Source organism: Arachis hypogaea, chromosome 9 (genome assembly GCF_003086295.3).
Source record: "Arachis hypogaea cultivar Tifrunner chromosome 9, arahy.Tifrunner.gnm2.J5K5, whole genome shotgun sequence".
In the NCBI taxonomy this organism is placed as follows: Eukaryota; Viridiplantae; Streptophyta; class Magnoliopsida; order Fabales; family Fabaceae; genus Arachis; species Arachis hypogaea.
The window spans coordinates 12741579-12757822 of NC_092044.1; the positions used below are offsets into that span (position 1 = coordinate 12741579).

Genomic DNA, 16244 nt, shown 5'->3' on the forward strand with positions numbered 1-16244 from the left:
ATAGCTATGCAAATGCATTACAATTTTTTTATTCTCGTAAATGGAAATTGATGTTCAATAAATTGCTCAAGTGATAATTTGATAGATTTATTAACAAAGTCACTTTTAACATCTTTTGTTAAAAATTTGGCACATAAGATTAGACGTCGACTTTGATATCTTAAATACTATTATTAGGACCAGGGGAGGTGGGAGCAGGGGATGCTATTCACGATTGAAGGATCCGAGGATTTGGACTAAGGAAGAATATCATCGATTAGCTAGAAAAGGATTCTTTTACTGTCTTTGTGGATAATTTGCCTGAGGATATCTCTAGGAGAGAATTGTATCAGTTGTTCTGCTGGACGGGGAGGATCGATGATATTTATCCTTGCAGGAAACAAAAAAGTACAATGGCATACCTATTCGCATTTGTTCGTTACACGACGAAAGGTGGTGCCCTGAAAGCTATTGCAGAAATGAACCAATTCAGGCTACGTGGTAAAACTGTTACGGTGGGGGAAGCCAAGTTTCGAAGGAATGTGCAGGCGGGGGCCCAACGGGTGGTGGTAAATACCGGACGACAGCTACAAAGGAGTTCAGAGAGGATCATTATGGAGAATGAGGCGGCTAAGAATCCTGTGGAAGGGGAAGTGATGGCAGGGGACCAAATTCATGTTCAGCAGGGCAATGGGAGTACGAAAAGGGTTAAAGTACCTGTAGTGGCAGCAAATATGGAATGGTTGGCCAGGAGCTTAGTAGGGTACACACTGAAACTTATGGAACTTCGATCTTTGCAGAGGGTTATTCACACAAATGTGCCTCATGTGGAAGATGTCCGGGAGATCGGAGAGACAAGAGTTTTATTGACTTTTGATACGGTGGAGCATACTGTTGCAGCGTGTACACGTTTAAACTGGATACTATGCTACAAGTTTTTCATCGGATCAGGCGATGGGAGGAATCAGAATGCGGTGGGTCTCGCAGAGTATGGTTGGAATGCTATGGAATGTCGCTTCATGTATTGTCGTCTGAAACATTTAAAGCGGTAGAAAGCCTATGGGGAGACATTTTCCACTGTGCTATTCCAACAGGAGCAGAGGCTTCATTTCGGGTGGGAAGGTTTCAAGTTGACACATGCGAGTTTGATGAAATTAGAGAGTGGGTACGGATTGCTATTGGGGAGACGGAGATTTAAGTATTGTGAAAGAGATGGGAGGGGAGGCGGATGAGACTGGGATTTCGGTGGAGCAGAAGCAGGTCTACAAAGGGGGAGCTGTCGATGGGTCTTGTGAACATAGCCGGAGGAAGGCAGAGTTGACGTGGGATCCGGCGGCGGACCTGATCACCGAAAATGAATAGGGGGGACCATGACAAGGGCAGAATAGTCAATTTTGAGGTATTATTGAATGATATGAACGTTGATTTTTTGAATTTCAAAAAGTTTGGAGAAGTAACAGAGTCGGAGAGTAGTACCCAAAATAAAGGGAAGGAGGTTGTGCAGAGTTTTGGTGGGATTGAGGAAGGGGATTTTGACAGAACGGTTACACATGAGTTTAGTACTGGGGTAGAGAGGGTTATTGGTTCAAAAGTTACATTTACTGGGCCTTTGAATATGGGTAAGCCATTAAAGTCTAAGTTTGGACGCTACATAGAGGGAGGGGAATTGGGCCTCGATAACTTAAGCCCAATACCAACTAAGCATGGCATGGGGGCACGGGAGTGTGAGGCTATGGATGTAGGGTGGGGGAAACCAAGTGGACCTGTGTTGGGCTGGAGAGCAGCGGACCGGGTTGCCATGACCCGTGGTAGACTGGAGCGGGCTGAGGGTAGGAAGGGTGCGAAGGCTTCTACTGGTGCGCCTGGGTGGGACGTGAGGCACGGGGAGATCAACATCGTGAGTGTGGAGGGGGACGCCGGACGGGCCAGGACGACGGCGCAGGGACGGTCGCCGGCTGTCTCTGAGGAAGCCGTGGCTGATTGGCGGATGAGCGAGGGCGTGGAGGGTAGGAGGGATGAGAGGGCTCCTCCTGCAGCGCCTGGGTGCGACGAGCGACACGCCGAGACAGACCTTGTGAGCGCAGAGGGGGACGCTGGATGGGCTAGGCTGACTGAGCAGGGAAGGTTGTCGGCGGTCTCTAAGGGAGGCGCGACTGGTTGCCAGGGGTATGAACAGGTGCCGATCGTGGGTGTGGATGTTGGAGGCAGGACGCTGATAAACCCCAATTTGACGGTTTATCTTGTATTGAATTTAGAGTATTTTGACGACCTTTTCTCACATTTAACCTATGAATTAGCATGGTTTTGTAATCTCTCCCGTATTTGTGCTTAAGTGTAAAAACATGCTTTTTAAGCCTTATTTTGATGAATTCTAATTCCTCTTTGATTCCATAAGATGCCTTGATGTGTTTGCTAGTAATTCCAAGATTGAATAGGCTAGGCATGGATCAAAGGGAGCAAGGAAGGAAGCATACAAGTGGAGAGAAGCATGAAAAGTCAAAGAAGTGAAATCAGCCAAGCACGCGCACGCGCACAAGGCGCTCGTGCGCACATTGCAGAATCGGCCAGGGACGCGCACGCGTATTATGCGCGCACGCGTCGCAGTCCGCACATGACTTCATTAAAGCAACACGTTCCTGGCGATTTGGAAGGGTTTCTGAACCCATTTTGGCGCCAATTGCTGATAGAAAGGAATAAAAGGATCAAGGATTGAAGGGGAAATTATTAGTTCATTACCATTAGTCATAGTTTTAGTTTAGAGTAGTTTTTAGAGAGAGAAGCTCTCACTTCTCTCTAGAATTAGGATTAGGTTTAGGTTAATCTCTCTTCTTAGATCTAGGTTTAATTCATGCTTTAATTCACTTCTCTTTTATCAAGTCTTAATCTTCTCTTCTCCCTCTTTCTAGTTATGTGCTATAATAATTGTAATTCTTCACTTGTTTTGGATAGATTGTTGTTCCTTTTTTTTCTTTCAATAATGCAATTTGAGGTAATTCATGATAATTGTGATTTCCTTGATTGTTGTTGTTAATTCCTTTCAATAATTGTTGTTAGATTTCATTCTTGTTGTCAATTTACTATGCTTTTCTTTTGTGCCTTCCAAGTGTTTGAGAAAATGCTTGGTTGGATTCTAGAGTAGAGTTTTATGTTCTTGGCTTGGAAAGGTAACTTAGGAACTCTTGAGTTACTAATGTCCAAGTAATTGATGATTGGGATCCATTGACTCTAGTTCTCACTAATTGAATTAGTGGAGAGTTAGGACTTATGGACTAGGATTGATATAGCTCATTTGACTTTCCTTTACTACTAGTTAGAGGATGATTTAATGAGATTAATCCTTGCCAATTCTCATATTGTGGTTAGTGATTAGGATAGAGATCCTTGACCACCAACCCTTGCCAAGACCTTTTTAGGCCTTAGTTTACTTTCTTGCCATTTATCTTTCATGTTTCTTATTAAAACCCCAAAAATAACTCACAACCAATAACAAAACACTTCATTACAATTCCTAGGGAGAACGACCCGAGGTTTGAATACTTCGATTATTAATTTTAGGAGTTTGTTACTTGTGACAAACAATCTTTTGTATGAAAGGATTATTGTTGGTTTAGAAACTATACTTGCAACGAGAATTCATTTGTGAAATTCTAAACCGTCAAAAATCCAAATCATCAAAATGGCGCCATTGCCGGGGAATTGCAATGGTGTTATGTTATTGGTTATTGTACATATGTGAATATCTTGCTTTTTTTTTTGCTTTTTTTGCTATTTGTAGAATTTTGTCTCTCTTATTTTCTATTAGCTTTTGATTTTTGTTTTCTCTTTTCACCATGAATTCTCATTTTGGCTATGAGTGTGATTACAACTTTGTTGTAGGTGATGGGAACTACAATGAAGATGTGTATCAAGGATGGGACAACCAAAGGTGGGAGGAGCCATATGATCAATCCTCATGGCAACAACCTCCACTAATGCACTATGAAGAAGAGCCATTCTATGATGCATATCAATCCAATGGCTATGGTGAATCTCCTTGTGATTTTCAAGAACTACCACCATATGCCTATGAGTCATATCCTCAACATGAACCTCAACCACACTCACAAGCCTATTTTCAACAAACACCTCCATATGACCATGATCCTTACCCACCATACCAACCTCCTTTTGAACCATATGAGCCATACATGGAACCACAATTCCAAGATTACTACTCCCAAGAACCACCTCAATACACACCACCACCTTACCAAGAAGAACCACCTTCCTATAATGAACCATTTCTCCAAGACAATGAACCCTCTTACCCACTCCAATCCTCAATGGATGAAATCCTTAGCCTTATACTTCAAGGGCAAGGAGAAATAAAAAGAGAGACACTAGAATTTATGGCTACCTTGGCCAAGGTAGTAAGCATTTTAGCCTCCCAATGCTTGAGCACTCAAAGCACTCCCATGGTCACATGTGGAGAATCAATTAAAGAGCATAGCATGAAGGAGAGATTGGAAACTCCGATGGAAAATGAGGAATGCCACTTTGTATTAGAAATTGGAGAAGCCTATGATTATTGAAGAAAAGGAAGAAGTGGTTGAAGACTTAGGAGATGCGGAACCTCCATGGGAACCTAGAGTTATAGAAAATCCCTCCAAGAAGAGTAAATTTGATGTTGAGGAGGAATGTGCACAACCTCCGAGGTATATTCTATATGAAGACTTGGAGAGAATGAAGCAAGAATTGAGTTCCCTTGGTGATGAAGATCATGCATCCAATCTTCTTGGTGAAGAATCCTTTGAATTTGAAGAACCTTCTCCCAATGAATTTGAAAGTGATGTGGAGGTAGATTTCTCGCAACCTCCCATTTATGACTTGAGTGATGGAGAAGAGTTAGATGAAGTTGATGAACAAAGGATTGAGAATGAAGAAGTTTGTGAAAAGGTGGAGGCAATCAAGGAAGAAAACAAGGGAGTGGAGTTTACTAGCACATTGGAAATACCTCTCCCCAAGCCACCACCATTCGCTTTCTCATTCAAGTGGGTAAATTCCTTATACTCAAGCTTTATTATTCCCCTTGAATATGGTTTACTTGAAACGGATGGTCAACTTAGAAAAATTAGTGGCTTTAAGAGCAAAAAGGAGATGGTTAGTGGTTGGAAGCATCATTATGGTCACATGTCCAAGGCTTGATAGCAAAGGTTGGTGTATAACTAGAGTACATGGGTCTAGAAGGATGTTTGGTCACTTTGTTGAGAATTCACCTTGCTCACCACCCACATGGATTAATGATAATCAACTTGGAGATGGGTGTGAAGACAAAATATGGGATTCGGGAACACATGAGGATCAACATTGGGAGCCCATGGTTTGTGAAGAACTCCATCAAAGCTTGAAGATATTAATCTTGAATGATGGAGCTTATTGGAAGTCCAAGCATTGGTGGAAGTTCCAAGATGAGTACAAGCACAAGCCACCTTGAGAGAAGCTCCCCATAAGTCCAACTTAAGGACAATAAACAAAAGTGCTAGGTGGGAGACAACCCACCATGGTAACTTCTTTTTATTTTCTCTTTTTGTAAATATTGGTAAAATCAGTTTAAATTCATGTTTTTGTTTAGATAGTTGAATTTAATTGGTAGTTTAGTATGTTAAATAAGGTTTTATGGTATTTTGGTAGCTGTTTAGAGGTTTAGAATGCTTAGATTGGTGCAAAAACATAGGAAAATTTTGAAAAAATAGAGCACCATTCACGCGCACGCGTACATTAATCTCCTTAATCATATTTAAGAAAAAGTTCCACTAAATTATATTTACAAAATAAAATATTATCAAAAGTGACTAGCATTTCTTTCTTACTATGTGTGACAAATAACCATATACAATTTCTATAAACATATAACAAAATGCAAAAAACGTAACAACGACTAGGACTCTAAAGTAGTACCATTTTATCACCACACAACACTTTTCAAAAGGGTCATTCTTCATGGTCAGAGTAATCAGCATAGGTCTACGTCCAAAAAATCAATTGTACATAGCTTGATTCATCTGTACCCATCTACTTCAAAAAAAAATAAAGTTTTTTCGAGTTAAAGATATTAACACATGATGAATTTCTAATTGTCCTCTGTACTCATTGGTCCCAAACATTTTCAAGTTTTAGGATTCCTGCACGAGCATAAACAACAAAGACAAATTAACACAAAGATCATAGTTGATTATGATAATCTATTTTATTAATATCTTTCTATTCAAACAACCAATCAATCTCAAAGTATCAGCAAAAAGTGATTTCTAACCATGTGTTAATATAAATAAAACAGAAAATAATCTCTTGTTCAAATATATGAAGATATAGTCATAATTTACGACAATAAGAAACACATAATCAATTGTTAAACGCAATAACCTCAAATTAACCAGAGATTAAGCGCATATAAAAGTTTTACCTGTAACGGTGAATGTTTTCTGGAAGTACCATATCTCTTAAGCGAACACCAGCAGCAGTCATGAAATGAAAAAGTGCATCCAGTCGCATTTCAGGTGGGATCCCAAAAATTTGGCGCTTTTTTTGCTCATTTTCACATAAAAACTGATAACATTGCATCCAAAATGAACCTACTAGACCCAATTCAGTCAACATATCCCATACATCTGATTCACTGTAAATGCGAGGCCTACTTTGTTGCATAATAGCTAATACTTTTTCAGCAATCACGACTTGTCTTTCAATTAATGAGACTTGTTTTTCGGCGATCGAAACTTGCCTCTCAGCCACAGAAGCTTGTCTCTCAGCTGATTCAACCTGCCTTTGAGCCACGTCATGTAGCTTGCTAGACAGATAACTACCCTCTTTTACAGCATCGGCCATGGTAGTAATTCCCAAAGGAGACTTACGCTTTGTACCTCTCGAAGTTGAATTCCCTCCTAATTGATTTGGGTGACCATGAGGAGCACTTGGTGAATCTAAATTAGCAGAAAATGTTGGGATATCATGTCCCGTATTCACATCTATGTCAGAAAATTCAACATTTTCAAAAGAGTCATTCAAGTCAATGGGATCTCTATCAAGTTGTTGAATCCTTTCTCGTGAAGTAGCAGCCCCTTTACCAGTAGCTCTATCAGCTCCGAACAACTCCTTCAAAATATCATAATGCTTAATTTGCATTTTTCTCCATTTTTCTGCTTGAGGTTTCTCCTACATAAAAAAAGTTAAAATTATTTTGTGACTTATTTCATCACTGATATAAGTAATAAAAAAGTATAAGATACCTTAATAAAGTCTTGCCACACTTCTTCTTCAGCTTCAAACTTTCTAGTTACAGGATTCCATGCAAATCTACTTAAGTGATGAAATAAGTCATATGCTTCAGCAAAATGATCTTTCAGTATCTTCATTCTATTCTTGATGTAGTTCTTCGTTATGTGCGGGCCTATAGCTATACTCAAAGTCTTCACAACATTGGCATATGCTTCAGTTGTCCACGAGCCATCGTGTCTATTACCTTTCAATGCTTCTTCTGCTAACACATTTAGCAGAGCTTCATCCATCTCATCAAACCATCTTAAGTTGTCTTTAGAAGGTTGAGTTGCTTCTGTTTTATTTTCTTTATTTGGCATTATTTAACCTGTAACATTTTTTAAAAAAATCCAATTAAACAACTTTGACAATAAACTACACATATATATACATATTCAAATATATCAGATGTATAATCACTCATAATGTTTGATACACATTCCACATTTCAACTGCAATGTTATCTCGTAATAATGCTGCATGCCTATATTCCTCATCACGTTGTTGAATTGGTTGTGATCTATCTATATTGCGTTCTTTAGCAATTCTTTGTCAATCTCATCAATTATAGATTGATCAACATCAACACCCATCAAAAAATTATGCAGTATACAACATGCCAAAAAAATATCTCTTATAGTTTCAAATGAATAATATGGTTCAGTGTCGCCAGCTATAATTGGGAATCTTTTCTTTAGAACTCCAAAACATCTTTCAATGACATTTCTTAATGAAGAATGCTGGTGGTTGAATAGTTCTTTAGGATTTTCTGGCTCACGTAGTGAATACTCTTTCAGGTGATACTGAACACTTCTATATGGTGTAAGTATCCCAGGCTTCAGCATGAAACCAGCATCGCCTAGATAAAATTTTCCTACAATAGTTGCATACAAAAATTAAATTATAACATACTATGACTATAAATTTAACTTTATGTAGCTGATTTCATAAATTATATTAGCACAGACCTTCGGGAATTCGAAGTGGATATTCCCTATTTAAAGCATCTTTCAATATTCTTGAGTCAGAGGCAGTTCCTTCCTAACCGGACAACACATAAGTGAATTTCATATCAAAATCACAGGCCGCTAAAACATTTTGTGTTGGGTGATCTTTTCGTCTGCGAAAACGAGGGGCGTCCACCCTTGGTACCTTCACACGACTATGAGTTCCATCTATGGCTCCAATGCAATCCTTTTTTGGGAAAGTATATTGACTTATTAACATAACAGTATTATAATTATTTCATTGACAATTATATAAATGCGACTAAGTAAATCAAAAGAGTTAGTACCTTAAAAAACGGATAGAATCGACTATTATTAAGTATTTCATAAGGAACTTCCTCACCAGATGGTTGCTTGAAGAAGTCTCCCTCTAACGATAGAATAGCATGTAGGACATTGTGAAAGTGACGACTAATTCTCTCTCTTGACCGGTGGAAAAAGAAAGACATGGTTCTAGTTTTCACATTATGCCCTATAATATGTAGGAATTTAGCGACTTGCTCTTCAACCGTAGAACGAGTTGAATCCTTTACTCTACCAGTTCCTCTTAATTTCTGACACAACTGCCTAAATGCTTCAAGGCCCATACGTATGACATCTCGGCACTTTTCAGACTCCAGTAACTGTGTCATTAATTGAGTACACCTAAGTTCTCTTTCCAAGTTGTCGTTATTAATTTGTCTAAGCCTATGTTATGATATTAATTCCAAAAATACAACTGATGCACTACAACACAAGAAAGAGATGTGACACAGATATGTTGTCTATTTTCTAACTCTTTCCTGACACGAGTTGGTATTTGTATTGGTTCAGGATGATATAGGTCAGTAAAAGTGATTTGACCTACTTGAAATTCTGAATCATATATGACGTTTGTTCTATCTTCGAGATTCGCATCTTCGATATTTTCATTATCCATCTATAAAAATATGAGGTTTAGGGTGGACATATCAATAAAGAAAGTAACTAGAAAGTCACATATGTTGTTACATTTTAACAACATAAATAAAATTTTATATAACACTATGGTGTCATGTTATAAACACGAAAATACCTTAATATGAAGCACTTATTTCCAGCTCCTAAATGTCAAACTTGATTCCAAAACTGGCTGCCATAAACAATAAAAACAAACTGTAAATGACAAGATATATTAATAAATACCTTGGTTTAACACCAAAATCTAATGAGAAAAACATAAAAACATAAGTTGCGAGTAAAAATTGGATGAAACCAAAGAAGGAAATTATTCCACAGTAATAACTGATAATATGTTCCTATTCTTTATGTCTGTTTATTCATTTTTATACTGAAAAAAGAAACTAAAAAGAAAAGGAATAAGTTGTCCCATTAATGATTGTAATAATTAGGTACATGCATCACAACACCTATAGATAAAATCTAAACAGGTGGATCTATTTAATAAGTAATGGACTTTTGAGTAAACTATACCCATAACATTGATTCAGTTCACCTTACCGTTGGTTGTAATTTAAGCATATAATAAACAAATCAAATCAATTAAAAAAGAGAAAAAAATTAACAAAAAAATTAAGAAATCAAACATGTAAAAATATTGTGATAACTGATAAGTATATGTACATATTCTATACACTCTGTAATTGCTTTCTCTATATTAAAAATACTATACGTTCTTATGTCCTAAAGTTTTTTGAATTATTAAGATAGAGATTCTTCTTATGGCATATATAATAAATAGACAAATTATAAGGAGTTGATTTTTATGATATATCCAATTTAATATCTAATATCTAAAATAATTGTAATTGTCGTGATTCACCCACCACCAATCTTTGATTAAATTAATTTAATTTCAATTCATGTTAATTTTTTAAAGATGTGCAATGGGAGTTTTTTCAATTTTTTTTAATTCTACAAAAAAATCATCTAGAAATTAAAGCAAGTACCTAGTGAACTAAGCAAATGATGCATGAACTAAAAAAGAGGTTGTGAAATCTCTCCCTTTATGAATGATATATCTGATAGCTATTGTTGATGATATTTACATGAAAAGAAAGTAAAAAAGAGAAAGAAAAGCTGGCTTGTGTCTTCAAAAAATTACTTCATGCTAACCTACAAAGAATTGTGTTTAAAATGCATGCTCAAATTAATTGAATGATTTAATCGGTCAAAACTCCAAGTTTAATTAGTAGATTGATTTAGAATTACATTATATGCATTAGGAGATTAATCTTTTTTTATACTTTCTATTTTCTAATATGTTGTTTTCACAAATCACAATGTATAACTTTTTTTTTTCATTTTTTAGTAAATTTTCCTAAATACAAGTGCCTGATTATCTAGTGTATAATTGTACATTGATGAAGACTTAAGAGGTAAGTTTTTGGCATTTTCTATTTGTTTCTCACACACACTTTTCATAGTCTCAATAATAATAATGTAACTAAATTTTATGGTCAATTGCCTGAATTCTTTTCTTCATATTTGGACCACCCCATCAAAAAAGGGCATAATGTAATAAAGTTTGAGAAAAAATCTGATGATATGAAAACCAGGGTAAACCATTTCAAATACCAGATGAGTTAAAAATTAGTCCTTTCTAGGATCAAACGTGAACTGGGTCATATATCGGTGGATTTTTGAGTTAGAACAAATGAAGTATTTAAGAACAGACAACGAAGAATGGGTTCTTTTTCCACTATAAAAATAAACAGCATCCATGAAATGTAAAATCAGAACATTTTAGTTGAAAACCAAAAGAGGAATACAATCTATGGGTTCTTGGCATCCATGAAATGTAAAATCAAAATATTTCAGTTGAAAAATAAAAGAGGAATACAATCTATGGGTTCTTTTTCCACTACAAAAATAAACGGCATCCATGAAATGTAAAATCAAAACATTTCAGTTGAAAAACAAAAGAGGAATACAATCTATATGCTATAATGATTTTTTCCATTTCGTTTTGAAAAAACCTACTACAACTGAAAAAAACTCACTTTTCTGTTGAGGATGCCTGGTTGAAGATGTGCTTCACCTGTCACAACGATAACAAAACTGCTGTAGCAACGTGGACGCGGATGGGAAGCTACGCTGGCAGTGCTGAAGAAGAAAGCCAAACAGGTTAAGACAATGATAGGTGTTCTCTTCTTCCGGAAATATTGAAATTAGGGATTGTAGTTTCTGTAATTGTAAGGGTAATTGTGTCTTTTTACTAATATTTTCTCTTCTATATCAGTTTTCTGTCCAACTATGAGGTGAAAACTTTTAAATGGGCCCAGGTATACTTTTTTATTTTCCGTTTATTTTCCTTCCTGATCTAAACGAAGGAAAATCAAATTTTCTGTCCCTTTTTTTCTCCCCCAGTTTCTTTCTTTCCAAAATCATCTCATCCAAACAAAGTATATCGAATTGAGGAGGTGAGCATATCTAATTATCGCACTTATAATTTGCAGATGATACGATATTGTTTTGCCCTCCGGTGACAGATACAATAGTCAATTATAGGAGACTATTGAGGTGCTTTGAGTTGATGTCGGGGATGAGCATTAATTTTGAGAAGTCAAGTTTGATATCGGTGAATTGTGAGCAGGATTGGGAAGATAATGCCTGTAGTTTGCTAGGGTGCAAGCAAGCAGTTCTACCTGTTAGGTATCTCGGGATTTCTTTGGGTGCAAATCCTCGTATGGTGAAAACTTGGAAACTGACAATTGATAAGGTGGAAGAGAAACTTAGCCTCTGGAAATCAAAGGTTCTAACCAAAGCGGGCAAGCTTGTTCATATTAGATCAGTACTGAATAGCCTACTTATCTACTACCTCAGCCTATACAAGATGCCAAAGGCGGCTGCGGATAAGCTAATTACATTGCAAAGGTAATTTATGTGGTGTAAGGGGGATGGTAATGATGGTATTCTGTTAGTTAAGTGGGAGTTAGTTCAGGCACCAAAAAAGGCTGGAGGTTTGGGGGTTGGGGATGCGGTGCTTCGGAACACAGCGCTCTTATTTAAGTGGTGGTGACGATTTTCTAAAGAGGAGTGCCCTTTATGGAAGAAGATTGTATGCTCATGCAACAACCTAAATCCTGATGTAATGCTAGTAAATCAGCAGTTATCGGTTAAAGGAGGGCCCTGGAAAGACATATGTCATTTGAATATAAAAGAGCAGAGGATAAAAGACAAAATGCTTACTGGCCTGGCGATGGAGGTAGGGAATGGGAGGAGTACCCTGTTTTGGGAAGATAACTGGCTGCAAGGTGGCCCCTTGAAGGTGGCTTTTCCAAGACTATTCTCTATTTCGAATAAGCAAGGATCGATAATAGGAGATTGTGGATTTTGGGATGGGCTTGAGTGGATATGGAATTTTCAGTGGCGGAGAGAGTTGTTCCAATGGGAGCTGGAACTTGTCCATCAACTTCATGAGCGGCTAAGGCCGGTGAAGCTGTTAGATGGTAAAGATGATAATATGGTTTGGAAGTTTGATAGTAAAGGGGTATTTTCTACCAAGGTTGTTGTGCGGGTCCTACAATCGGAGACTCTGTCGGATGAGATAACGAGCTACAGTTTCACAAGTTCAGTTTGGAGAGGAGTGGTACCGTCGAGAATTGAGCTTTTTGAGTAGTTTGTGCTTATTGGTAGAGAGAATACTAAGGAGAGGTTGAGCAGACTAGGCATTATCAGGCTCAGTGATAATCTCTGTGTACTATGTAAGAAGGAGATAGAGTCGGTGGAGCATTTATTCCTCCTCTGTGAGCTAACATGGCAGGTGTGGTGCAGTTGGTTGAGGTCTTTTGGGGAGGTGTGGCCTATTCCTGGAACCATAAGGGAACTGTTTGAGCGGTGGACCGGTAGGCATAAGCAAAAACAAGATCAGAAGAAATGGTTGCCGGGGTTCTTTGCAGTTATTTGAAACATTTGGGTGGAACGCAATGCTAGGATTTTTCAGAATCAGGAAACAGGTGTGGAGTTCGTAATAAGGAAGACGATGCCGAGCTACAACGAATGGACCGAGAGTGATCCTTTTGGTGGTTGATGGCGTTACTGGAAGATACAGGGTTTGTATGTTTTTATGAAGTACTTGTTGTTTCTTTCGTTGCTCCATATTAGTGTGTTGAGCTTTTTTTGATTAAAAAAATACTATTATTAGGAGGGATCAACCAACTACAACGTCCCCAATTTTTATTATCGACAAAAATACTCTTAAATATTTTTAAAATGTGTCAAAACTACCTATCCGTAAAGATAGACATGGCATGTGAACGTTTTAGAGTGATGTGGCAAACAAAGTAACTTATGTGGCAAACGAAACGATGATGTAGCCCGCACGCTCTTCTCCTATCTCTTCCCGATTTCCTCTCGCCCTCCCATCTTCTCTTCTCACATTCCCTCCAAGTTACCATCCGCAGCGCCTTTGTTAGTCATGACAGAGTTGTTGGCGAACTAGCACCTCTTCTTCTTCTTTCATTTCCCCGCACTTACTTTCCTTCTCTCAAATCTTAACCAGTAACACAACCATCAACACTCTTATCCTCACCTTATAAAACCTTCTTCTTAACCAAAAGTCCTCAATTTCTCATATTCCAAGTCAACGTATTTCATTAGAGTGTTTGCACCGAATACTTGGAGGAAAGGAAGAGGACACTGACGTTGGGGCTGCAAAAAAAAAAAGAATCGGTGCTGGGGAACTCTATTCCCAAATTAAACATAACTTAATCTGAAATTACTTTTCTCTCAACTTCCATCCCTCCACTTTCGTGGCACCATAGCCAGCATTGCTACCAGAGCTTCGTCTTCTTCTCTTTCCAATGCTAGAAGCTATTGTACAACGACCAACAACTACCACAACACAAAAACCATCAACAAAAAGTGAAAAGCACATAAAAAGAAGAAGAGAAGATCTGAGAATAAAGAAGAGAGAAGATGCAATTGAGGATGCATGACTCAACGACGACGACACCAGCAAAGATGATCGCGCCTTCTTTGCCTTCGTCTCACTCCTCCTAGGGGCCTCCCTCCGGCGAGCCCTCTCTCCCTTGGAATCCAATAGTGGCAGCAGTCCAATTGACACCAGCAATAGACGAGACTTGACAACGATAGGAACAACCTAATTAAGAGTATTTTTATCAATAATAAAAATTTGGGTTATTTTTGTAAACGTCAGAATATTTCAAGAGCGTTTTTAGTGATTAATCCTAGAATGTACTTTTCGCTTTTAGTTAGATTTTTGTTCTTAATGATTATTTTTACAAAGTTTTTGATGTGGCAATTCTCATTTAAAAATAATATATATATATATATATATATATATATATATATAACTTGTTGCTATTTTTTGTTTCATTGATTTTTTTTAGTGAGATTTTAACAAAATATATTTATAATAGATATTTAAAGATGAGTGTTATAAGGCTATGTTTGTTTATAGGCACAGGACACTAAAACAGAAATACAAAAATATAAAATTGTATTTAGTAAATAAAACATAGACAAATATATTATGTCTAAAAATATTAAATTAATATATTTTGTATCCATTATGATAGAAATATGTAAATTTTTATGAAATTTAATGCAACAAAAAATTTGGCTTAAATTTGGTTAAGTTTGGTCTACAACCAAATCAATAACCAAATTTTAAATTGTTTAGCTTTGTAATTAAATACTAATAATGAGAGTTTAAAATCGTAAATACTATACAACCACCCACCAAATACCACATAAATTTGTGTGGTTTTTATGTAGAGAAAGTTTGAAAACTCAATTTCTTGTTATTTTATATTAACCAATTTTAATAATTAGTATTTATAATTTAAGATATAAAATTAAAAATTTATAATTTTCTAAAAATTAAAATAAATAATATATATCATAAATCCCTTTTTTTTTCCGGAAAAAACCCTTTATTCATTGAAAACATAGTACTTACACTCGTACACTGAAACTAAAACAGTAAAATTGGAGTTGCACTTGTGTGAATATGACAAGGTGATTGATTACGTGTAACTAGAGACACCCGTCCCCTTACACTTTGTTTGGATGGATGATGGAAAATGAGAGGAAATAAAATGGGAGGAAAGAAAATAGAAGGAAAGAAAATAAAAGGAAATGTTAATTTTTTATATGTTGTTTGGATGAAGAGAAAATATATGGAAAGAAAATGGGAGAAAATTTTTCTTTTGTTTGAATGAAAGGAAAAGTAGGAAGAGAGAAAATCATAAACAAGTGAAATTATATAAATACCCTTCCTTATATTATATATAAATTATAATATACCAATGTATTTAAATTATTCCTAAAATACAAAAAGTGATCCCAATTACATTTAAGAATTTGAAAGTGTTATCTTTATTAACAATAATATTTTTTTTGAATGTATCATTTTCTGTAGTAGTTTAATGTCGTAAATAAAAATTAGTATCATTCTTTTTAAATACATATAAATAAATAATTTCTTAAAAGAATAATAAAAACTACTCATACTCTACATTATTAATCTCCTTAATCATATTTAAAAAAAAAGTTCCACTAAATTATATTTACAAAATAAAATATTATCAAAAGTGACTAGCATTTCTTTCTTACTACGTATGACAAAAAATCATATACAATTTCTATAAACATATAACAAAACGAAAAAAATGTAACAACGACCAGGACTCTAAAATAGTACCATTTTATCACCACACAACACTTTTCAAAAGGGTCATTCTTCATGGTCAGAGTAATCAGTATAGGTCTACGTCCAAAAAATCAATTGTACATAGCTTGAGTCATCTGTACCCATCTATTTCAAAAAAAAAAAATTTCCGAGTTAAAGATATTAACACATGATGAATTTCTAGGTGTCCTCTGTACTCATTGGTCCCAAACATTTTCAAGTTTTAAGATTCCTGCACGAGTATATACAACAAAGACAAATTAACACAAAGATCAGAGTTGATTATGATAATCTATTTTATTGATATCTTTCTATTCAAACAACCAATC

General features: G+C 36.3%; 1 protein-coding gene across 1 annotated transcript; it reads right to left on the reverse strand.

Annotated features, from left to right (window-relative positions):
- Positions 1–7796: 7796 nt before the first annotated feature.
- Positions 7797–9198, reverse strand: LOC140175059 (uncharacterized). Its single transcript, XM_072201964.1, has 5 exons — positions 9056–9198; positions 8567–8966; positions 8425–8466; positions 8241–8313; positions 7797–8146 (listed from the first exon to the last, which is right to left on the reverse strand). The coding sequence occupies exons 1-5, from the start codon at positions 9196–9198 to the stop codon at positions 7797–7799; spliced, it is 1008 nt and encodes a 335-aa protein (XP_072058065.1).
- Positions 9199–16244: the final 7046 nt, after the last annotated feature.

Coding starts and splice junctions, on each gene's coding strand:
- LOC140175059 (XM_072201964.1), bottom strand. CDS start 9,198: ATGGATAATGAAAATATCGAAGATGCGAATCTCGAAGATAGAACAAAC. Junction 8,314..8,424: donor GAACTCATAGTCGTGTGAAG/GTACCAAGGGTG, acceptor TTGTCCGGTTAG/GAAGGAACTGCCTCTGACTC. Junction 8,147..8,240: donor TCCACTTCGAATTCCCGAAG/GTCTGTGCTAAT, acceptor CAACTATTGTAG/GAAAATTTTATCTAGGCGAT.